The sequence below is a fragment of the Seriola lalandi genome, unplaced genomic scaffold (assembly GCF_002814215.2).
Source record: "Seriola lalandi dorsalis isolate HSWRI2012SDOR001 ecotype SW California unplaced genomic scaffold, Sedor1 jcf7180002054748, whole genome shotgun sequence".
Classification (NCBI taxonomy): Eukaryota; Metazoa; Chordata; class Actinopteri; order Carangiformes; family Carangidae; genus Seriola; species Seriola lalandi.
Genome location: NW_019525301.1, coordinates 1,454,204 through 1,478,470, shown reverse-complemented (window position 1 = coordinate 1,478,470; position 24,267 = coordinate 1,454,204). Strand labels below are relative to the sequence as shown.

The window sequence follows — 24,267 nt, the reverse complement described above, 5'->3', positions numbered from 1 at the left end:
ACACAATGAGAGCGGAGACATTAAAACAATGAAGTTGTGAGTCATAAAATCAAACAGCAGCTGAAAGATGCTAAAATGCTTGTAAAGCTTAAGGGGAACTGCAGAGTCACGTGATACCTCTCTTTAGGTTAGTCACTTTGAGCGATACCTTCCACATTACACATGTGACCCATTGATTAAATAAAATGATTAGAGCAGCTTTATGTTTAACTACTACACTGTTTCTACTTATCGGTGTAATTGCCTGATGCAGCTTTAACCCTTCAACCTAAAAAACATCAGCAAGCACTGTGCTTTGTATACTTTGTTTTCGATCAAGCCACAGTATTGTTTTCTACCTGTTGATGCTTCTAAGTCACTGCCCAGGTCTTCACTGGTGCTGGCCAGAGGTGCCACAGGCTCCTCGTCTCTGTCCTCAGCATCGGAGTGAGTCGGGGTGTCTGGATCGTCGCCGTTCCCCCCACAAGCGAGATCTGACTCTGCACACACAGAGACAGAGGAAGAGCACAGCGATGAGCTGGGCATCATGTGGCCAAACAAATGAACTGTGATCAGCCTGGAGCCATGTGTGGGTGCCTGTGTGTGTCTGTCTGTGCGTGTGTGTGTGTGTGTGTGTGTGTGTGTGTGTGTGTGTGTGTGTGTGTGTGTGTGTTCATGTCTCATTTTGCACCTGTCTCCGTCTCCCCGGGGTTCCTCCTGACGAGGTCGTCTCTCTTCTGTCGTACAGCTGCCTTCTTCTCCACCGCTAAACAACACAAACATTTGTGAAACCAGTTCACGGACTGCACGGGAAATGAAAACATGTGGAACTTTTTTTTTTAATACACTCTCCATGTTCCTATTCCCCCGAGTGATTCCCAAATCATCCAGAGCTCTTTCTGATGGAAGCAAGAGTCTTGCGTCATACTCACTTGCTGAGGGCTTCAGCTTCTCATTTTTCTTTTTCCTCCATTTCCAGGGCTTGAAGATGCGTCCCAGGCTGGCCAGCTTGCTGTTGCGGCGAACGGGAGGCGTACGAACCCCTGATACCAGACAGCCTGAGTGCAGCACCCTCTGCTGGTCCATCCCATCTACATCAACACAAAACAAACACAGCTGCATTCAAACTGGCAGCAGATGCGAAGAATCTACCCCAGGAAAACCGGCGGCAATGACATCAATCAGCGCTTCAGTGTAGTGACGACTGAAGAAATTTGTTAAATCACTTCTAACACAATTGACTGAATACTACTGACATCCCATCATCATGTGAGAGGAGCAAATGTGGGTCACTGGCTGTAAATGCCTTATTGATTCCAGTCCAATTCTGAAGAACAGCGAGCGGTGGGGAGAAGACAGAGAATCACATTGTTTGCGAGTGACTCACATGGTTTCAGGGCAGCCAGACCTTCCTTGCCCCAGAAACATGCAGACAATAGAACGCTTTTACAAAATGCCTTGAAAGACACACGGAGGATAAATAAAATCAGCCTCAGCACAACTGCCTGTTCTGAGGTCAGCGCAGACATCTGCAGCCCGCATTCCCCCGCAGATTTTTACACTATTTTAGTCTGAACACTTGCGTCGGTGAAGTACCCGGGAATCTACAGCACAATTTGACGACATACAGCAGTGACAGAATCCTACAAATCTTACACGCTGCTTCTGACAGACGGGTGGTTTTCACAGTATCCATGTCCTGACTGTTTGTTTATGTGCTTTTTTTTTTTCCTGTATTTGTCATTATTTTTAGATACTGTCAAGACTTTATTACATTGTTTTTGTATACCTGTTTAGGGGGGAATGCTTAATAATAATCTTTAAAACTGTAATATTTTAGTTTTATTTATAATATATAATAGTTTTCTATTATCTACACTATGTTCTGCATGTGTTGGAACAAACAGTCCATTAATCTAGGACTGAAACTAATAATTACCTTAACAATCAATCTGCTGATTATTTTCTCAGTTAACTCATTCATTTTTGGTCTATAAAATGCCACATAATGGAAAATGGCCATCACAATTCATCACAACTATCCTAAACCTAAAGTATATGCAGTTTACCATCACAGAAGACCAACACAACCAGCCAATAATCACATTTTACAAGCAGGAAGTAATTCATTTTCTGGCATTTTATATCAATCAACCAATCAACTAATTGATTCAGCACTACATTAATTAACAGACAATCAAACCAATCAACTGTTAATGGCCAATGACTGATTCTTTGGCCTTTTTTCGAAGGTGTTGATATGTCAACAGTTGCTTATTTACTCTTTGGCTGCTAAATGCTCCACTATGTTCACCAGCTGGTCGCTAACTGTGTCTGTCTGCTGTCAGCAGGTAGTGTACAGCGGGTTATTAGAGCTTTTTCTCTGAGAAGACGCTGTGAGAGGAGTCAGAGTGAACCACAACAGTACAGCTGTGGGTCAGACAGCTGAACAAGCTGGAAGTCATTATAAAGCTCAGTAAAACCGGGGGGAGCAGGAGAATCTGGGGATAATTCATCAAGCGAACCCCTTTTCAACATTACCGCATTGTTTTCATACCGTCATTTGTTAAAGCTGCTTTAAAGTCCTTTATAAAGAAGACGTGAAATATTCTGTGGCTCCAGCAGGTTTGCTGCTTTTCTCTCGTTCACATCATTGTCAACTGAATATCTGTTTGGCTTTAAATTGTTTGTCACACAAAACAAGCCATTTAAAAGACAGCTGAACTGTGATGCATTCAATGACCGAACAGGGATTAGTGTGTTGCCTGCAGCGGAATAAGAGTGCTCTGGTTGACAAACTTCACAACAACAACAACAACAACAATCTTTGGCTTCCCATTACTTTAATTTCATGTTACTTATCAGGCGTTATAAATGCAGATTATGATTTATCTGCAATCAGCTGATAGAATCAGCCTTAGTATGAATCAGTCGGGCTTTAATTTAAACCAACCAACAGAAAACTCAAAAGACATTAAGTGCACTAATGCAAAAGACAAAGCAATGCCAAAAAAAAAGTTACATATTTGTATTTTTTCCTTTCATTATTTGATATCATCTAATCGATTAATCATGTGCAGATCTTGATTTTTCTCCATAGACAAAGACTCAAAATCAATGGCTATTCCTCTTAGCTGCTTCTTGAAGGCCTCTTAAGTCTAAGATAAGCTGTAGAAGAGGGATCACAATGATAGACAGGCAGAGAACCAAAGAGGCCGACTGAGCTGATTTCTGTTATACTGCATCGAGTGGCAGAGAGAGAGAGAGATAGAGAGAGAGAGAGGGAGAAGGAGAGAGAGAGAGGGAGAGGCTCCTTGGAGAGAGGACAGAAATAGTCACCCCTACACAGTCTGGCTCCGCCAACAAGCTGACACCTCAGGGAGCCTACAGCTGAGCCGTGGGCTGCGCAGGGATCGCTCCACGAACGCTTTCATCTTCTAAATCAATTTCAGCAGCATCTAAATCCACAACATCTGCTCATTTATCCCTTAAGAAATGAATTACATACACTTACATTATCCGGCCACAGTCACATAATAGGAAGACAAAGGGAAGTGCATTGGGATTTTTACTGTGATATTCCACAGGTGAGGAGGGATTTGATGGTGATGGTGTCGGCATGTGGAAGGTGGCCAATTTTAATGGCAGCAACCCAAGCAGAAGTGCAGCATGGTCATAATGTGACATTTAAAACAAGGGCAAAATCCAACTGACATTAGAAAAATATTCTTCACTATAAAATGGTGCAGGTACCAGCCAATGATGTCATCTAAACGTTCAGGAAGGTGCTATATTTACACAGACCTTCAGCACAGGTGCAAGGCGTCATGTCCACAGATATTACATCAAAATGTTCACAAGGAAGGTTTTCATTACAGCAGCAGTGATTATTTTCATTACAGATATTTCCTCGATTAATCTGTTGGTCAGGAAACTGTGAAAAAATGCCCATCATGATTTCCTAAAGCCAAAAGTGATGTCTTCAGACCGACCAACAATCCAAAACCAAGAGATGTTCAATTTACTGGCACATATGAGAGTTTTTGACATTTCATCTGCACACAGAAGCTGCAACTATCATTTTTCACCGCGTTAACAAATGCAACAACTGATATCATCACAAACATAGGACTCTTCTTACAACACAAGGCCAACCACAGCTGAGTTTATTGATCCGTGAGCAGCGGCGTTTCAGCGCCTCGGCTTTGACTGACACCCTCAGCTGCTCTGACCACCAATAATGAGAAGCAGGTCAGTTGCCCAAGTCGTGTGTGCGCGCCTGGGATGTGGCGAGGAATTCAGGTCAAGCCTGTAGTAACAGTAGCAGTACACCCAGGGTCAGGCTCCCGTTGCCATGGTGACCGCACTGGATGCTGCAGAAAAGGCCCTCGGAGGCAGAGAATCACCACGGCATGAGAAATAGGGAGTTGCTGGGTGGATTAGAAGGCTGTTGCCACACAGAGAGACGGAGAGCTGTAGCCAATCACGGCCCGGCGTGTAACGATGCATAATGTAAGTCAGGGTGCAATTTGCAAGTTGTGTTGAAATATTTATCAAAGTGGTTAAGTGTTAGGGGGATTGTGTGAAAATTAAGATGTCTTTTTCTGCAACTGCAGGAGAGAAAACATCTTTTCAAGCAGGAAAAATAAAGTTAATTGTCAACGTCAGATAGCGTACAGTGAACTGTAGCCTTAAAGCAAAGGGCTGCTACTGCAGATAATGAGCCAGCTGAGGAAGACTAACACAGAGCACAGGGAAATGTCACAACATCCTCCTCATTCACTTTACTAACAACTTACTGTCATGAGTTTAAAGCTGTTTGTATCACCAGGAAAAATAAATCCATTACCATATTTAATGGATATTATATAATCTCCATGATAAAAGTCTCAAAAGGAAAATTATAGATCTATCACAGTGAGATCACCGCTAAAAAAAGAAATATAAGTCAAGTACTCTTCACTACAAACTCGCTGCTGAACGCCACAAGTCACTATGGGAATATTATAGTTATGACAGTGATATCATAGGTGGAAATAGCAGTACTAAGTACCATATGGTCATAAATACAAACACTACAAGTCCCAAATAGACACATTACATGAACAGTATTAGTTTTTAAAGTAAATACTGGGGATGTTTCGCCATGTATCAGTGTGATATTGAGCCAAAAGTAGATGTTTCCGGGTAACACTTACATATCCTAGGACACACAGCTGTCCACTCCTACTCCAGCGCTCGGTATTCACATCCTATGTTCCCACAGAGCCGACGGGTTCACACTCACTGGAGACTGATGACTTCGCAGCCGCGGTGTATTTTAGGAAATAAACGGGCGAATGAAAACACTCTTACACGATACCTCGTTCAACAGGGTGTAAAATGTTTGCTTAACGGTGACAGAGGAGGTCGGAGTGAGCAGAAACTAAATTGTAAGCGAGAGGGTTACATCTGCAGCTAGCTGCTAGTGTTGATGTGCCATGTGAACCCCGCCCCTCCGGCCGGGAGGAGGAGGGCAGATAAACTGGCACACGCTCATCTTCTTCTACAAAACATAGTACAGTAGCCCCACGCACATACACACACAATTTAAATATCTTTATGTCCAAATCAATTAATTGCTCTCATATTTCTGTATTAATGTCAATTGTTTTATGTTGATGTTTATATTGAAATATATTCTTGTAGACTCAGTTTATTAGGTCTACTTTGTTAAAACAAATGAATTTTAAAACAACAGCTCTGTAATATATAACACATTCATGAAGAAATAGAAGGCTGATCCTCATTTATGGGAAATATTCAAAACATTTATTTGCACTATGCCCATTATTTTGTCATTTATTCGATTAATCACTTGGGTCTATAAAATGATAGAAAATGGTGATCACAATGTCCATCACAATCAGTAAAGCCCAGTGTTACATCTTAAAATTGCCCCTTTGTCTGACCAGTAGTCCAACATATTCAATTTACTATCACATGAGACAAAGAGACAAGATGCAAATCACATTTGAGAAGCTGGAAGCAAACGTTTGGCATTCTTCCTTAAAAAATAATTTAAAGAATTATCAAAATGGTTGGGTTTTTCTTGTTTTTTTTGCTAGTGTAACAAGACAAAACTCTATAGCCATGCTAGCAGCTCTGTGAGGCTCCACATAGGGAACCCCTGGCTATTAGTGCTAAATGCTGATGTCAGCATGCTAACATGCTCACAATGACAAAGCTGATGTTTAGCACATTTACCATGTTCAGCATGCTAGTTTTAGCATGCTAGCATACGATCATTTGTTAATTAACAACAATGTGCAACTGAGACTAATGAGAGAATATCATTTGTTCTACAGGTAGTTAGTCATAAACCAAAGTGTCGGCCATGTTAAAATGTTGACCTGATGGTGGTGCTGCATGGAGACCAAGGTGATCACTGGAGCTGTTAAAATTATTCTGAGAACATGAACGTGTGAACAAAATGTCATTGGAATCCATCCATTATCTGTCAAGACATTTCACTAAAAGGCAAAAATGTCATGGTAGAATCACCAAAGTCATGCGAGAATCTATCCAATAGTTGTTGAGACATTTTAGTCTGGAAGTGGTGACCTGACCAATGGACAGTCTGACATTATCATCCATAAAACCACTCTGGTAATATGGTTAAAAACATCACAGCAAGTTTATATAAAACTGTCAGGCTGCTACTTCAAGTCAGACAATACAACAGGTGATAAAAGAAGAAATACACTCACACACTCATGTTGCTGCAAACTACCTATTCAGTATACAGTACCACAAATCCCCTTGCAATACCGCTTTAAATTTTTCATTATGTACAATGTTGTTTTTTTTCAACAAAAAACTGCTTTTTTTTAAACCTATTGTTAAATATATGTTTTCATCTACTGGTATACACTCCATAGGCACAGATTAATTATGAAGACAACATCACTTGGCGTGTAAACAAGGTCTTTGTGGTTTCAGATCGATTTTCTAGAGGGCTACTCATACATTAAAAGCAGGAAGGGCTGAGTTACATCAGAGATGATAAAAGTCAGTGGCTAGATTTCTCCTCAGGGAAACATAAGCAGTAAACAAAGAATAAAAATGGTGGCGTGGGCTACTCAAAGAACATGAATCTCATTCAATATTTACAAGACTTCATTTTATATGGCCGAGCATATGGACGGCATGCCAAAAGGTTGTGCACACAAATTGTGACCAGTTAATAAAAAAGAGAAACATGACCTCAAGCTTGCCGACTTGAAGATGAAGGAATCTAAAGCGACTGATGTAAATGCAGTATTCATATAGCATGGTCCGACAGGAAGTATTTATCAAAAGCAGTTTTAAAGGGTGAAGCCAAAGGTTCATAGTTCTTTAGTTTTCACATTAACTAAATAGACTGTTTTCTTAGCAAAAACAATCACAGCAAGAAAAACACTGGCGTGATTAATAACATTAACGACGGCTGCCTCCCACTTAAAGGTATGAGTTCCACAGCCAGGTTTTGTGCAGGCATGGATTACTGGGCCAATGAATGGGACTGAGTCATTTATGTTATTAGTTACACCTGAGCTTTTCCTGCTGTTTCTGTGTTCACGTCTTATCAGCGAGACTGTAATTCAGAGCGGGCAAGTGGGAACAAATGTTCATCCCAGCCTGTGTGTGTGTGTGTGTGTGTGTGTGTGTGTGTGTCTACTTCTACAGCTAACTGTGTGTCAAGTCTTAGCATCATCATTGCTAGCTGCTGTTTGTCACTATAACTCCATCTGTCATGTTAGCTAGCTCGAACTATCAGGCTAAAACAGTCTTGTGGCATAAAGTATTAAAAATGCAAAGACAAGTGCTGCATATAAATTTATCTTTAAACAGTATTTTAACTGGTCTCTAGCAAGGTACTTCATTTTCAAATTCTGAAAATATCCATACATACATAAGCGTTCATGACACTGTGGCTACATGTTTTAAAATGGAACAAGGCATTAACTTAAAATCGATACCGGGGACCTGCAACAATAACTCATATTTTTATATGAATTATGGCTTTTAATTATGTTTGATAACTCAAAGTCACTGTGAGGAAGTGGTGTAGCTAGCTGTAGTCTTGTGTAAATAGTTTGAATTTGGAATCTTGTGAAGGCTAATTGGCTAATTCAGACAACATAATTTGAATAAATGATCATTTTTAGCAGTTACAGTTCGTCAGCTCTGCCAGCTCAGGTTTAAAGATACAGTCATATTCACCTTTTTGTTCAACAATATTGGCCTCAACAGAAAAAAACGATGTGATGTCACAGTTCAGATGTTAATAATTTCAAAAAATATTATGCACAGAAATCACAAACTGTAAAAAGTGTATGAGAGCACTTCTGCAACCTGCAGTCTGGCAGTGTGATATTGGCTGATCGTGCACATCCACTCAAAGTGGAACAAAGATGAACTCTAACCTGAGTCCAGCAGGAGATTAGATCGGGATTACAACAGGAAACACATGTTTCAATTCAACCGAAGTGAATGGGACACACAGCCAGTACTTGCAGGATGGTGATGTAATGTGACTGTACTCAAAATTTGAATTTACAAAAGAAACAACAACACAAACACTAATGAAAAAAAAGAATTAATAATAATGGTAATGATTACAATAGGGAACAAACTTGAGCTATTCCATTATTTTTCTTTCCTTAATAAATTTAGATTTCATCAGCTTGAACTGAGGTGAATTATTGAGGATATTTCTGCTTCCTGAACAGCTCTGCCTTTGAGGAACCAAAAATCTATAAAATATCTGAAATATGAGGTAATTTCAGGTTTGACACTGTTGAAACACAGTGCATAATGGGTGGTGGAAGCAAGTGTGTGTGTGCGTGTCTGTGTGTGTATGTGTATGTGCATGTGTGTGTGTGTGTGTGTTTGTAAGTGGGGATGGTATTTAAGTGTTGTGTGGTCACAAGGGAGATGAGGGAAAATGGAGAAACATGCTGTACATCAGCAGTATAACTGCTCAAACCTGCATTTATGGAGTGTCCATTTGTGCACCAAAGCACTTTACAATTGACTCCAAACCTCAACAGCAAAGTAATCACATTGTCAGAGATGGGAGAGCGTCTGTGTTTCACAGATTAGTCTCAAAGTAAATGAATCAGAGGTCAGTTATTAATGGCCTGATATAACGTTCAGGATTGACAAAAAATAACTATTATTAATGATGAGATATTTATTATCCTTTACAGATGGTTCGATCTGCAGTGGTAGTTTAACTAGCGGTCATATTTTCTATGGTTAAGAACCCATATGTCAGATACAGCAAATAATGCATCAACAGATACAGTACGTGAGAACAAATTCAACGTGTTTGACATTTAACTTCTGAACAGGCTTTGCGTTCAGGCAGCGCTGCCAGTTTGAAAACATAAAACATACATTTTATGTTCATAAAATCCTGTCGCTGCTCCGCTCCAGTACTGTTCCCCTTTAAATCTGCTGAATCATTCATCAGGTACAGTCACAGCCTGCGCAGCCTGCGAGCCAATGCAGTGTCACAGTGACAAATAGAGGACTGTAGCAGAGGGGGGAAGACACAGCCTTGACTGCGTAGAGTGTGTGAGCTGCAAACAAAATAGTCTCTGGGATTCCTCTGAAGGGGATGTTTCAAGGTTGGGAGGAGGCCAGGTTCCTCAGGTCAGACTTGGTGGGAGGGTACTTCATCGATCTTTTTGACTGATCAAGTTATCTTGAAGTGTGTCAGAACAAATCATTAAGAATGGCATCACAACATCCAAGAGCCCAAGGTGATGTCTTCAGATTGCTTGATTTACCAACCAACAATCCAAAACCCAAAGACCTTCCGTTTACAGTCACATACAACAGAGAAAGGCTTGAACCAGCAAACGTATATTTCACCTGATAAATGACTTAAACGACTCATTGATTATCAGAATTGTAAGCAATCCACCAGAGTACACAGCAAAATCTGTCGTTGGTCATTGCCTCCCAAAACGTTACATGACCGTTTTCTGATCTGATGCCTCCATCAGCAGAAAGCAAATGTTCATCATCACCTTTCAGAGCTCTTAAATATGACTGTCATATGAGGTGCCTCGGTGCCATGACACTGTTACTGTATGTTCAGACCGAAAGTGACGAGAGTGAAAAAAATCACTATTGCTGCCCGTTGGAAGACGCAGTTGAAGTTGCGGGTGCTCTGACGTAGATGAAATAGGCAGTTAGCAAGTTTGTTCGGAATGCTGCTTTGCATGCTATGGCGCTAGTTAGCATGCAATTCCCTCCTATTTTCAAATATCACTTGGAACACCTACAATGCCAGACACCTTTGTACATGCATTGTTTTTTTTATTCAAGTCCCTGTAAGCAAACGTCGTAAAGGATGCAATTATTAAGTCTTCTCCGTTGAGAATCTTGGGAACAAATGTTTGATAGGAACAAAAGTTCATGCAGTTGTGTTGTCTAGTGTCCTCTAGAGCGATGTACTTCTACATTACGATTCGTTGCCACCAAACCAAGTCATAGCTCTTTACCATAAAGTTTCCTGGGCCCACATCCCCACCAATGGGCATGCCGCTGTTCGCCGACAAGAGACGCTGGCTCACATACGAAACTTTGATGTTTCCCGCTACTGCTATGTTTAAGATGCAGCGAGCTTTGAGAATGGGTAAGGTATCTGAGTTTAGACCAAAGCGGTGGATCGACCATCTGACAGATCAATACTGCCAACCCCAACATCCTCCCTTCGAAGCTTCCACCTTTATCCCTGGTTGACAAGAACCATAATTCACATGGCAGCTAGATGTCTGGTAAACCTAGATTGTATTAGACATTTGAACACATACAAATGCTATAATTTTTTTTGTCTCTGATTTTCTATCAATTGATTAAGGTAATGAAATGAAGCAGGTCGTGCTCCAGTCCTTAGAGCAAGTGAGGCTGATTGGAAGGAAACTTCTAAGCAACGTATTTGTAACAGATAAATGGCACGTGTGTGTGCTTTGCAGGGATTTTTTAGCTCCCTCTAAACTTCATACTCTTTAATTGCATGTATACCATGGGGTTAGCTGGAGTCACATCAGAACAGCAGCTCATGCTGATTAGAAGCTTTTCATTTTTACTTGTAAGGGTTTAATTCTGGAGGGAGATGCACATATTCAAATCCAGCACCCAGTTTCAGCAGACTGATTTTTGCAGCTGCCTCACCCCCTCCTCCCCTGCTCCCACAGCTGAGAGATTCACATCAGTCAGAGTGATTAGTCTCTCCATTCCTACTCTGGGCTTTAGCAGTTGTTTTAATTACACGTGCCACAGAGAGCAAAGTATCTCTTTTTGTAACAAAGCCCTCACCAGGCTGCTTCCACTCGCCATCTCTGTGGGATGCAGTGTAGATTTTGTAAAAACAAACAGCTGAAAATAACTCCACTGGGGTGGTCTAGAGCCTCTGTTCTTGCCTTTCCAGGGCATCCAAGTGAACATATCGCAGCTCTGTTTCCATTTGCCCGACCGCTCCTATCCCCCCTTGTTGTGGGATGAGGACGTCAAAAGGACCAGCTGGATGCTGTGCTGTGTTCTCATGTGCAACATATTGCTTTTACTTGGCTCTGAAAGGAATTAGGTCAGCACATGAAACATTCATAAAAGATACATTATGTGTAAATGGCTGACAGCTTAAGTCAAGTAGCTTCCCCCAACACGCCTGACTCAGTCGCTGGGTAGATCTTAGCTTCTGCTACACACGTAGTAAAACGCTCTGTCTTTCTTGAAATAAAGAATATTACAGCCGCCCTCAGGAGAATGCTCTGTGACTGCAAATATTAAACTGCAAATCCACTATATTAAACCCTGTAAGGACACAAAACAAAAGGGTACACATGCAGAGCAATATCAATTTAAATCCATATTGCTCAAGTACATATCATGTACATAGAGAGCACAATGGAGCGTAAAAGCAAAGCTGTGTAGGGAGGGAAAACAGTATGTTGCATGCAGAGCAGTGCACACAAGCCATTCATCTCTTTGAGCATCTCTTTGTTTTTTTAATTTCCTCTGTACTGACAAGAACTTCAACACACAGGAGCATCAATTTTTAAGTCCTACTGTGTGTTGTTTAGAGATTCCACATTGTTAAATTGTTGGGGGAGGGGAGACTGTGTGTATGTGTGTGTGTGTGTGTGTGTGTGCGCTCGTATGTGTGTGCGTGTGTGTGTGTGTGTGCATGTGTTTGTTTGTGTGTAGCAGGGGTGTGGGTAGTACAGTCTCAGCAAGTCTGTACATTGAGACAAAAATATCTGTATTCATTTTTTTGTCTGTTCTCTTAAAGGGAAAAACCTGCCTTGAAACAGAATTTGCACATTAATGCATGTTATTCCTTTGATGATAATTACATCCTGTGATATCAGACAATGTGCTGTTGATTCATGCAGATGGTCAAATCACTCCAAAGCTAAAAAAAAAAAAAAAAAAAAAAAAACGTATAATTTTGAAGAGACTTTGGCAGCAACCTCGTAGCTGGCTGGCATCATCTGAACATTTCTACTGTTTCTCTGATCTGGAAAAGAAACACAGAGATCTCTCATTGTGAAATAACCAAAACTCTTATGTCCCTACTGTGGTGTTAATGTATGATCCCACTGTTCATATTAAGAAGCTAACTGAGAAAATACATTTTCCTTTAAGCCCCAAAGGTTAAAAAACTGAAACACATGGTCCCCACTTTTAAAGCCATAACCAATTAATATATATTTTTAATATTATATTTGTATTAAAGGTTCTGTAAACTAGATTTTAAACATTAATATAGCAGCAAACAACTATTTTCTATGTGAAGATATAATGGAGTAATGGCGTCCTGAGCAGAGAATGAAGTCACACCCTCTCTAAATGTGTTGTAATCTGAGTTACTCTGTTCTTTGTTTTGGTAGCCGGTCTGGTAGTGCGTTCATGTTAGTCCATGTACATGTGCTTGTTAGTGCATGAGTCCCTCCTGTTAAACCATTAGTCCTCCCTATGTTTATAAAGACACAGGCACCGCCCACAGGGGAGATGTCACAGTGCAGTATGCAGCGTTCAGGTAAAAGTGACCTTCCAGAATTTCCTCCGCTGAAGAAAAAAACACGTTTTCATCTAAAAAAAGGCCTCAGACAAAGAAAGAGATGAAACCAGAGCACAGGCGGACTGACCATCGGGACTTACAGCTCAAATCTCGGTCGGCCGGTGGCCCATTAAAACATTGTGGTCAAAGGGAGGAGGAGGTGTGGCCGCCGAAGCTTTTGTTTCGGTCATCTAGTGGCAGTGACGCTCATTTACAGAACCTTTAACAATGGGTTATGTGTAATGTCATCGATGTTCCTCATAGTGACGACACAACAGAGAATTATCACCTGACTCTGCTGTCCCTCTCAGCTAATGTGGCGCATTTTAGCATCTTTCAGCTTGTTTTTGTGGGTTTTACAGCCCACAACTTCAGCATTTGAGTTCACTCTCACCACTTTTTATCAACGTTCCACAGTAGGAAGCTGTGTTCAGCTGTTTACATCAACTTACGACTTGTTCCGCTGCCCCCAAGTGGTCAAAAAAATGAATGCAGGTTCAAGGACGGAGGTCAGCATTGAGCAACAGTCCACCTATTCTTACCATTCATAATCAAAACAGCCTTGCCTATACACAGGGCCACGGTTACCTGAGGACAGTGAGGTCATGCCCCATGTAGAGAGGTTTAACGACCTGAAGTCTTCAGCCCGATGCTGACTTGAATGACATCACTTTTTTTGTGAGTTTGGTTGGTTGTGCTGTGAGTCTCCTTCATAGTGCGTTTATGTCCTTCCAATACAATGGTGGAGGGTGACGTCATGCTTTGTCCTGCCTGCTGCGCTGCTCCCCAGGGCCCTGTAGTCAGAGGGACCCAGGGACGTCTCTGCATAGTGCGTAAGGGCGTGAGTGATGAGTTGGCACAAATAGTACTTTTGAATTAGCCACTGTACCACAGAGTCTTGGCTGACTAATAAAAAAGAATCAATGCTGCACCAAGGACTCAAGGGTACGGTAAAACTCACTGAGGGACCAACCTATTAGTGTCTCAGCAAAATCACATTCTCACTTATAGTCCTAGATTAGAGTCAAATCACTTCTGCAATGTTCCACATTAATCATAGCTATGCTGTCTATACTAAATCCTTCATCACTGCTTTCAGATGTTCCACTTTTGAAACAGACATGAGAACGAAAAAAAAAAAAAAAAATGAGGAGTTGCATCAGCTCTAAAAATACCCACAGTGGGGCATGAAGTTACGCAGTTTAGTTTCCAATGTGGAGTTCTTACTTTTTTTGTTTTAACCTTCTTTGATTGAATTTCAAAAGATTTCAAATGCTGCCTGCAGAGTGTTGATTCCTGTCTCACAATATAAAGAGTGAATATTCAGTGCATCTCACTTGAAGTCCAATTCCATGTCATCTTAAACCTTGCAGTAAAGTGCTGAGTAATCCTGAGAAAGTGTCTGTCCACTCTTTATGCAGCACGACCTTGGCCAAACCATTTGTCCCTATTCTTTTTGAGAGGTCAGGTGACTGCAGTGCTGGACTCTTCCTGACAGTGACTGCTTACCTCATTTATGCAACACCAAGTCATCTGCCAAGTAGAGCCCCCTTGTGGTAGTTTCCCCCACTGTTTCGCCTTTTAACTGCTCTTGACCCCACTTAGTAGCATTTTTGGACCTTGCCTAATATGCAGGTGTTTAACATGCCCTTCAGCATTTCTCTAGTGTCATCTCTGCTCTGTATTTTCAGAGGGTCCAAATGCAAACCTCTCAGTGTATAACAGGTCTGCAAGCCAATAGGAAGAGAGGAGGACCACCAGGCATGAGGAGCATCACATTCATTAACTGTTTGATTTTAGTTAATTATGTGTTTCTATATGCACACTGCCTTCAAAACACATACACACAAAAACCAGTATGTATATATACATTGGGTTCCTCTGAGACCACTTTCTCATTCACTTCGGAAAGTGGTCTCAGACTTTTGAACCCCACTGTACATATATATATATATATGTATATTAATTAAATGTTAGCATTGCTAATGTTAAAATGCTAATGTTAGATGCAAACAACTTAATGAATGAAAGTGAAGACAACTTTCAACTTTCTGTGTGGGCTTCTCACAGACTAGATTTTAACTACGTTAGCGGTGTAGCTCTGGATGGTGCTATCATTCCGTCAGTGAGCACTTTGGTCCCAAATGAAATATCTGTACAGCTGCTGGATGAATTGCTTAATGCTGAGGGTCAAATTCTTGAAATATCCCTGCAAAACTAATGACATTCCTCGTCAACCTCGTGTACTTTTGCGTCTTGTGCTAATTTTCCATTATCGTCAAAATGTTAGCATTGTGAGCATGTTAGCTAAATTTAGCATTTAGCTCAAAGAACTGCTGTATAGCCTCAAAACCAACAAGTCCAATCTGAACAACCATATCGTTTTTTTTTGCAAACCCTCTGATACGACCCATAGGAGTGTCTCCGGAACAGGCATACCGGAACTTGGTTGTCATAGTTACAATAATAAACGCTGACTGTATAAACAGCAGTGTACCTACCTTTGTCGGCATGGTTAATATAATAATGGTCATGACTTGGTTAGGTTTGGGCAAAGATTGTGATTTGGGTGGTTAACGTTGTTGAACGGTCATGGATGATAGAAACAACACAAACAGCTACTTTCACCTGGGAATCGAACACCACTCTCCTGTGTCAGATTCCTGTTATTTGTCAACCCACCCATCCACCATAACCTCCTCCTGATGTGGACTTTGTCTCCCTTTATACTACGTCACTGCACTTTTCCCTTTGCCCCTGTCCTAATTACTATGACCACTAGATGTCACCTAACAAGAAAACGTAACTATGGGTCATAATAACCTGCTGCACAAACAAACATGCTTGTTTTGCCCAGGGACCTTACTCTCTTCAGATCTGGAGTCCACAGATGTGAGGTCTGCAGTTGGACCCTTCTTTGTATTTTGGTTATACCCCAGGTTAAAATGTCAAGACCCTCAGCCTCATAGCAATGCATACCAATTGTGTGCAATGGGAGTGACAGTGCTTTATTGTTTTTCTATTACCAGCTATGCACACTTTTATCCCATCTCATCTCTAACTGCAGTTGCTGTGAAATGACTCGGGGCCGTGAAGAGTTTTAGCACATGTTCCTCCCTGAGATGAACATGCATGTAGGAGTGAGCTGCCAGGTGCCAGGTTCTCTGCTCTCTCCGTTCAACAACAGCTCTGAATTTGGAATGAGACACACTGGCTTATGTATAGGCTTCATGATTAATAAAACATGAGAGACCCTGATTCAAATAAAAGAAATCCTAATCTCCTCATCAGAACCCCCACCCCACCCAACCCCACCTCCTCCTGACTGAATGTGAGGACTAAACTGAGGCCTGTCAGTAGCTGAGATGTGTGGGTGGGGCGGGGAAGAAGGGAGGCGGGGGGGGGTTAGCGGTTGGAGGACGTTGGAGGAGTCCAGGGAAAAAGCCTTTGATGTTAGAGCAGCATGTCAGATTAGCACAACAGCACCAGCTCAAATGGGGAGATGAGGGGAGCGAGAGAAGAGACTCCTGTAAGCTGGAGGCAACACCGGGGACTGACAGGGCACCTCCATCATTTCTATACATGTACATTAAAGACGCCTGCAGTTTGATGCTGAGGCCACAGTAGCTTCACTACTTTACTATATTGTACTTTACTTTTTGTTGCTAAAGTACCTTTGATAAATAGGCTTATTAGGGAAGTAAAAACAAATCTATTGTATGTGCTATAATTTTGAATATTTCATTTCATTTAAAGGAACTATCAAGTCCTGTTTGTACTGTTTTGGACATCACTCCTATTGATCATAATAACATGGTACCAGAACATCACTAAAACAAAGTCTGACGGACAAAGATACGAGCAGTCAGACGGTCATTCGGCTTGTAAAGAAGCCAGCAGCTAAGCAAGTTTATCTAAACCAGTTTTTTTGGACGTATAAGTGAAAATGAGTGCACCTGCAATGCTGCTAATAAGCTGTCATTCACACTCAACTGATGTAAGTACAGTAGGTCAAGGTTGAACCAGGGCGTTTGGGTCATAATGAAACAGCTCACCTTTGTTTTCACTTCCATAAACTCGACTAACTTGGGTGTTTTACAACCTGTATAACGAGCAGATCCTCACAGTTAACTTGGTGAATATAAGGTTGTGAAAACCTGTTTTAATTAACCTAAATTATCCTTTACACCTGCATTACTTAATTTTATTCGGTCACTAGGTAGAACAGCAATGAGACAAAACACACAACTGACTTGCTAACTGGCTGCCTGGTAAATCCAGCATTCAGGCTACCACAACACTAATGCGCTTTTATTTTAAAACTCCATTCATGTACACTGGGCATGCACCATAGACGTGATAGATGTGAATAAAGATGGACGTAGCCTCCATGAGCGGTTTTGAACCTAAGAGTGAGCTGCTACACTGTCGCCATCTTGGCAGTGCCTTACTCCACCTAACTGTAAGAGATGGGGCGTGTGTGGAGTCGAGACTTCGGTTCATGCCGGTTTGTGGCAGGTATATGCTCACCCACCTGTCACTCAAAGCATCACGCCCTCAATTATACATAACTTTAAGCCTTAATAAAATGTAAAAGGTGAGTTATATAAAAATTCACCTCCCTTGCAGTTGTCATGAAAGAGGAAACTAGCTATAGAGACCAAAACTGTTTTTTGTACCAGGCTGTAAACATGTTTATTTCTGCTGTAAAGTTGGACATTTTAACATGAGAGTCTATGGAGATTGACTCAGTGTTGGAGCCAGACCAGCTAGTGGTCATTAGAGGAACTGCAGTTTTTTTTAGTGTTGACTTCGTTGTTCAGCCTCTGTAATTCGTTATCCATGTTGTATTCAACACTGGAACTTGAAGCTGATAAGACCCACTCAGAAGGCGAGGCCAGGCTACAACGCAACGAGATTACAAACTAAAGCAAGGCCAGCAGCGTTTCCAAAGGTCCAAAAGTTTTAGTGAAAACACTCCAGAGTAGTGTAGATGCATTTTAACCTCCTAGGACCTGGCGTCCACATATGTGGACCTCACATTTTGGGTTCTCTAGACGACAATACTAACTTTTTCTCAACAAGGGCTTGGTGACCACATATGAGGATATTATACTGCCACTCAGTAATCGAAATTTAAAACTAATGTCCTCATATGTGGACATCATTTTTCTCAGGTCCCAATCAGCCTATATAGCAAAGGATAGAGCTCGGGTCTTAGGAGGTTAAAACTAAAACGTATTAGTGTGGAAGCCCAGCGTTCACTCTCCTTTTAGCCCTATTTAGACCAACTTTTGAGAAAAGTATCTGCCCTTTAGCAGCCAACTGCTCCACCATGTTCACCAGCTAGTTGTGTACTTTGTCGGTCTCCTAATTGCCACAGACGATTTATCATCTCTTTTTTACTTTAAACATCCCCTTGTTTTGGTTGGAAACTGCACAAGAGACTACCAAAACAATGAGCTCAAAGAGGCTAAAATGCTCTGTAGAGCTGAAGGAAACTGTGGCTACATGTGACTCCTTTTACAAGATGTCATTCATTGTTAATATAAAATATTGATAACTGCAGTTGTAAGTTCATTTCAAAACACATCCAAGAAAGTACTTATACAAAAGGCTACTATATTGATTACTGTGAGTTAACCAGAAGCCAAGTCCTTTAATTGGTAGGTGCATAAAGTATACACCCAACTTTTACAGCCAGCAGACTGTAAAAGTTAGAAACACTGGAGCCAAGTTCTGTCTGGTAGGCACGTTAAGTGTCACATTGTACCCACACAGTCTTTCTCCTGATGAAAGTAAGAAATATCCAGTTTGCCAGCTACTGCATATGCTACAGCCTTTGGGCTACAATATTTTGGCTGCACTTCTTGCTCTGTATCATCTCGATCAGAGCTGGTGATGTAACCTGTATGTGCTGCTGAACAAGGTGGCTGCTTATCACCGGCTCCAAATGAAAAAACCATCTACAAAAACCCGTACTCCTCGTAAAGAGATTTTAATCCACAGCGCGGTGTTTTGTTCTCCGTCTTCTGTCTCTAGGTGGTAGAGCATTGCATTGTTAACTAGGCTGTCATGTGGTAAGTTCTGTGAAACATGTATTCAGGTTAAATCAGAGTCCTCAGCGCTCTGTGTGCTTTTTATGGCATCCAAATGAGCAGCATGAGAATCTGATTTGAAAGCATTAAGTGAGAACTCAGTCTCAGCGCAGATGATTTGACAAATGATTTCTGCTTTGGTTGAAATCACTTTCCATAGAGAAAATACTTCATTTTCTTCCTGCATCATCATCAAAGCATCACAATGGAAGAAGAGGTCATTTGTACAGTATATTAGGCCCGAGTCTACTGTGCAGCTGATTCAGTATGACACGGCCCAGCTGGGTGCCATGATAATGCCACCATCAGAGATCTGTCACTCCCACTTTTCTCCCCTTTAATGGAGATGGTTTCTTCAAGTGCCAGGATCAAAGCCGCAGTAGGGGTGCCAGGGCTAGGAAAGGGTTAGCATTGAGCAGAGGGGATGGAGAGGTGGGGGAAGGCAGGCGGGTTTTACTGCTGCATTGCCCGAGCCCTGTCTGCATGACGCTGCACAGGAAACACCAGCTCTGGATGAATTCTGCTACAACACTTTAGGGAGGATCTTGATGAATTCGACGTTCAGTTTAAAACAGTAATGAACGGTATACATCACAGGACCATCCTGCCAGCATGGTCTCAAGAGTTGCACATACACCAAAAGCTGTTACGTAACCATAACAACCAGGACAACGTGACAAGAACTGGAAACTGAGGGCAGGAACGCAACAATATCTGCCGTTGGCAAGAGAACTTGAAGATCCTCGCTGCAGTGCTGCTGTGGCCCCTCAAATCTAAAGATAGCTGGACCTGTGAAGAGGTCTGACGTTCAGACTGTAACACACACACACACACACACACAAAAGTGGAGACGAAAGTGTACAGTATGTATGTACTGTCTCATACATTATACTGCAACCCCCACACACACCAGACTATGATTCAGTAACTGAGTCCCTTATTTGTGCAGATACCTCAGCTGTTCAGCTCATCACTTCCCCTGCTGCCTCTGTTGTGAAACCAGTTGAGTCTACACTACGTGGGTGATGATGGATGTCGGACAAGGGCCCGCAACTTAAAAATGAGTGATTTATCATGTTTTCATATTGATCCACTGTTCAATAGCTTTCAAAACAGCGTATCCTATGACTGCTGCTCGGCCGCTTCTGAGCAGCAGTGAACGCCAGCGCAGCAGTTCCCAGTGGAACTGTGAATCCCATCTCACACATAAACACGATTCACAGACTAAGTGGCATTTCACTTTGAATGGCTGGCTGCTGTAGATCACAGAGTGTAATGAAAAAAACAAAAAACGAAAAAACCGAAACAAAACAAAAAACAACCAGTAAGTGCAGCAGACAAACACCATGTCGGCTCACAGTTGGAGAGCCAAGTGCTGCCTTCTGCCATTTGGATCACCATGGAAACAGCCAAATACACAACCAGCACTCTCATCGGCTCCAGCTCAACATACTGCGGCCCATGTGTGATGGCAAGTTCTGTGCTGCAAAAAAAAAAACCCTCACAAATATTTTTAAAAAATGCATCATAAAAAAAAAACACATTCAGTTTTCTTTGTATTAATGGCATCATCTGCAAGTTATGGGCAATAATTATGTTTGTTAATCACAGCCTGATGAGATGAAGAGGAATGAAGTAGGCAATGAGACAGCTTGATGGGCTGTTAAAGCATATGGGAAAAATCAGCAAATCAGTGCCTGCTGTTATTGACATGAAAAGTGGTATGACACCAGTTGGACAACATCTCATATGTTGCATGACACAAAAATGTCCCTGATTCATTGTGTCATTGTAAATGTGACTGTTATTACAGCAGTTTCACTTAAGGCCTACGCTCAGCTCAGCTCAGCTCAGCTCAGCTCGGCAGTGGATACATATAGGGGATAGTAAATGACGCACGTTTACAACACAACCTACGTTTGTTGCATACAAATGCATTGGGATGACCGCGGATGTGATCGGCGTGACGGGCTGCAGGCGAGCCCCGACACTGGGATGTGTCTCTTCTCCAAACACCTGTCAAAAGCACAAACTGAGCAGATGACAGACATGTCCAACATGCGTTCAAGGCCCCCACCCCTCCTCTTACCTGCTCTGTGCGCTTCACCCAGGCGGACCTCGGTGATGCTGCTCGGGTCACTCTGAGATCTTCCCCGCTGCAACACGCAGTCCTCATCCAGCCCGTCCGACGATGCCATGGTGAACAGAGAAGCACAGCGCGAGACTGAAAGGCGTAACCACCGTCAGCCAAGGTCAGCAGCATCAAGTGGTGGAGCAGATTTAATGTGGCTGGACTGCTGCAGCTGCAGCTCCTGGTCCCCGATAAGCAGCAGTGCTGGGGAAATCCATTACGCGCGCAGCATCATGCCGCCTTCAAGTGCGGCTCGTAAACCCTACTTTCAAAGCTCTAAATTCGACTTGAGGTGTGCTTTGGTTTTCAAACACTAAAATTCTGCGAAGGTGCTACAGATTTATAGGGTATGCAATACAGAGCTACTCTTGACTACTTTTACCATAAGTTAGGCTATTGCACCAACTTATTAGAATTACCCCCTCATTCCCCAACCAGTCAAGTTGTAGTTTCAATTCATCCAGACTCATATGTGTAGTGAAGACCAGAAAAGTGGTTTTGCAGAACATTATGTCACAATGATGTTGACCTTTGACCTTTTGTTTATAAAATGTCATCACTTCATCATTTTATCCTGTTAGACATTTGTGTTACATTTTGTCATAATTTGTGCATGAATTCTTGAGTTATGGCCAAAAATGTGTTTTGAGAGTTGACAGTGAGCTTGACCTTTGACATCTGGCCACCAAATTCTAACCATTTTATCCTTAAACCCAGGTGAACGCTTGTGCCACATTTGAAGAAATGCCCTGAGAAATGTTCCTGATGTCACAAGAATGGGACAGACACAAACAACCCGAAAACTGCCTGAGGCCACAGCTGCAGCGGTGACAAACAGTCAAGTATCTCTACAATAAAAGTCACTGTACTGTACTGATTCGTCAGGAAAGTAGTTAAATCAAAAACTAACAGTGAAACAACTGAAAAGCTTAAAAACTGATCTGTCCACAGGAAGCTGGACCCAACAATGGCTCTTCACTCAGTGGAGGAATCTCGCTATAGGCTGCATTTACTCGGGTTCTGTATGTGAGCGCAAATTTGAGGCATTTGTACTTTGCTTAGTCCCGTGTCATGACACTTTTCATTTTAGAGCTAGACATTGTAGGCTACTGTTTACTGCACTACACTACAAGCTTGTTACTAGATACTTTACAAATTAAGAATTTGCATCCAAAACATAGGAAGAACATTTAAATATATAATGCATTGTGAAAAATTTAACAGCAGCCTATAAAGCATTATGTACAATTTGGCTTGGTTGATCAGTCAATTACAAACGAAATCAATAAATAGATTAATCAACAAAATAATATCCAGATTAATGCATGATGAAAATAATAAGTAGCCTTCTTGCAGCCCTAGCCTATGTAAAACAGTCAAAACGATATATGCTGCTGAAATATTATTGAATGAATAATGATACAGAATGTAATAGTGCAGATATATATAGCCTAGTAGTATATTCGTAGATATACAGGGGCTAATTTTCTGCATTGGGTACTTTTACTTTTGATTCTTTAAGTTCATTTTCCTGGTGATAGCTGCATACTTTTCTTGAGTAACAATTTCAATGCATGACCTTTACTGATTGAATATTTTTACAATGTGGTATTAGTACTTAAGTAAAGGATCAGAATATTTCCTGTGTGACTAGCTGACTTCTTTCTGGGGGCTATTTCTCTTTTCGATGACTCTAATGTGAGGCCAACTTTAAATTATGATATGTCCTACAGCCCCTGAAGGCAGCATTGGATTCACGTTTCTTTTGAGAAAATGGGGACTCTGTTAATGACATTTTCCCACTGGGCTGAGTCCTCTAAGTTTATTGAATAAAGGATTTAGGCCTACAAGCAGATGTAGGCTACTATCTCTCTACTGATCTGTCTGCTGGTCTGACATATGGTAATATGTAGAGCCAGATTCTAAAGCTATGACTTGACAAAGTCAGAAATATTCCTGCTCAAAGATTCTTTAACTATACAGAGTTGAGTATATGAAGTGTTATATGGAGGCAATTGGTTAAGAAAATAAGAGATTGGTTTTGGTCTTGTGTTAAAATCTCTGAAATACCCGTCAAAGATACAACCGTAAACATTCAAATTGTTGCAAAAAATGATGACTTGCAAATGTTTCATGAAGAGGGAAAGGTATTCAATATGTTTGCGAGGCCTCCACGATACATCCACTATGTAAAACATTACACATAAGTATCTTTAAGAGGGGAGCAATGTCAAACCCATTGTCATGTAAAAGCGACACACCTGTCAGTGCACATGGGGGGTAGACGTTTATCAGCGTCATGCTAAGATGATGCTTTAGTTTAGCATAGGATAGGAGCAGGATGGAGCCATGATATATATAAAATGAATATTTATCCAAATAGTTAAATAAATATGTAAACAGTAAAAATTTTTATAATAGGCTTGTAACGATAAATAAGCAACAAAACATAATTTGATATCCATGTATGTGTGAAGATTTATTGGCTCAAGGGCACAGTCTCTTGGAGGTGGTATGTAAACCAGTGGCAGCTTTGAGATGTTGCCAGTGCACGAGAGAGGCACCCAAGGAGAGATGCAGAGCACGGCACTGTGTGCAAATGAGTACTAATGTCTCTATGTCGGCCATGTGCACTGTGATTTATGGAAAGGTTAATGAGAAGAGTTACGAGTGGGTCGCTGTACCTTTTAAGTGCTGAAATGTTCAAATAACAGCATATTGCGCTCTCTAAACTAGCTCACTAACCTCTGTGCTAAAATAACCTGCAGCTCTTTTGTACTGTGTGAGATTGAGCCAACTGTATCACTGACCAGCACATATCCTGTTCAGATAGTAAAATGGCGGCATATAAAAGATAAACCAGCCTCCTGTCCATCATTCTCGTCACGACGCAGAGTCGACGGGCAGCTGAGCGCTTCACTGAGTATCCATTACTTTATTTATGACAAGCAGAATAATAT

General features: G+C 41.5%; 1 protein-coding gene across 2 annotated transcripts in view; it reads right to left on the bottom strand.

The window, feature by feature from the left end:
• The window catches only part of phactr3b (phosphatase and actin regulator 3b), a 53,113-nt gene extending 31,623 nt beyond the window's left edge, over positions 1–21,490 (bottom strand). The window contains exons 1-4 of one of the 2 annotated variants that reach the window (XM_023424720.2): positions 21,266–21,490; positions 912–1,070; positions 671–745; positions 339–479 (exon numbers count right to left, since the gene is read on the bottom strand). In XM_023424720.2, the coding sequence (XP_023280488.2) occupies positions 339–479; positions 671–745; positions 912–1,070; positions 21,266–21,374 (484 nt within the window). In that variant the 5' untranslated portion in view covers positions 21,375–21,490. Of the gene's footprint in view, positions 1–338; positions 480–670; positions 746–911; positions 1,071–5,177; positions 5,465–21,265 lie in introns of those variants that run through there. The other variant, XM_087178926.1, reaches the window with a different exon arrangement.
• Between the last annotated feature and the right edge of the window lie 2,777 nt (positions 21,491–24,267).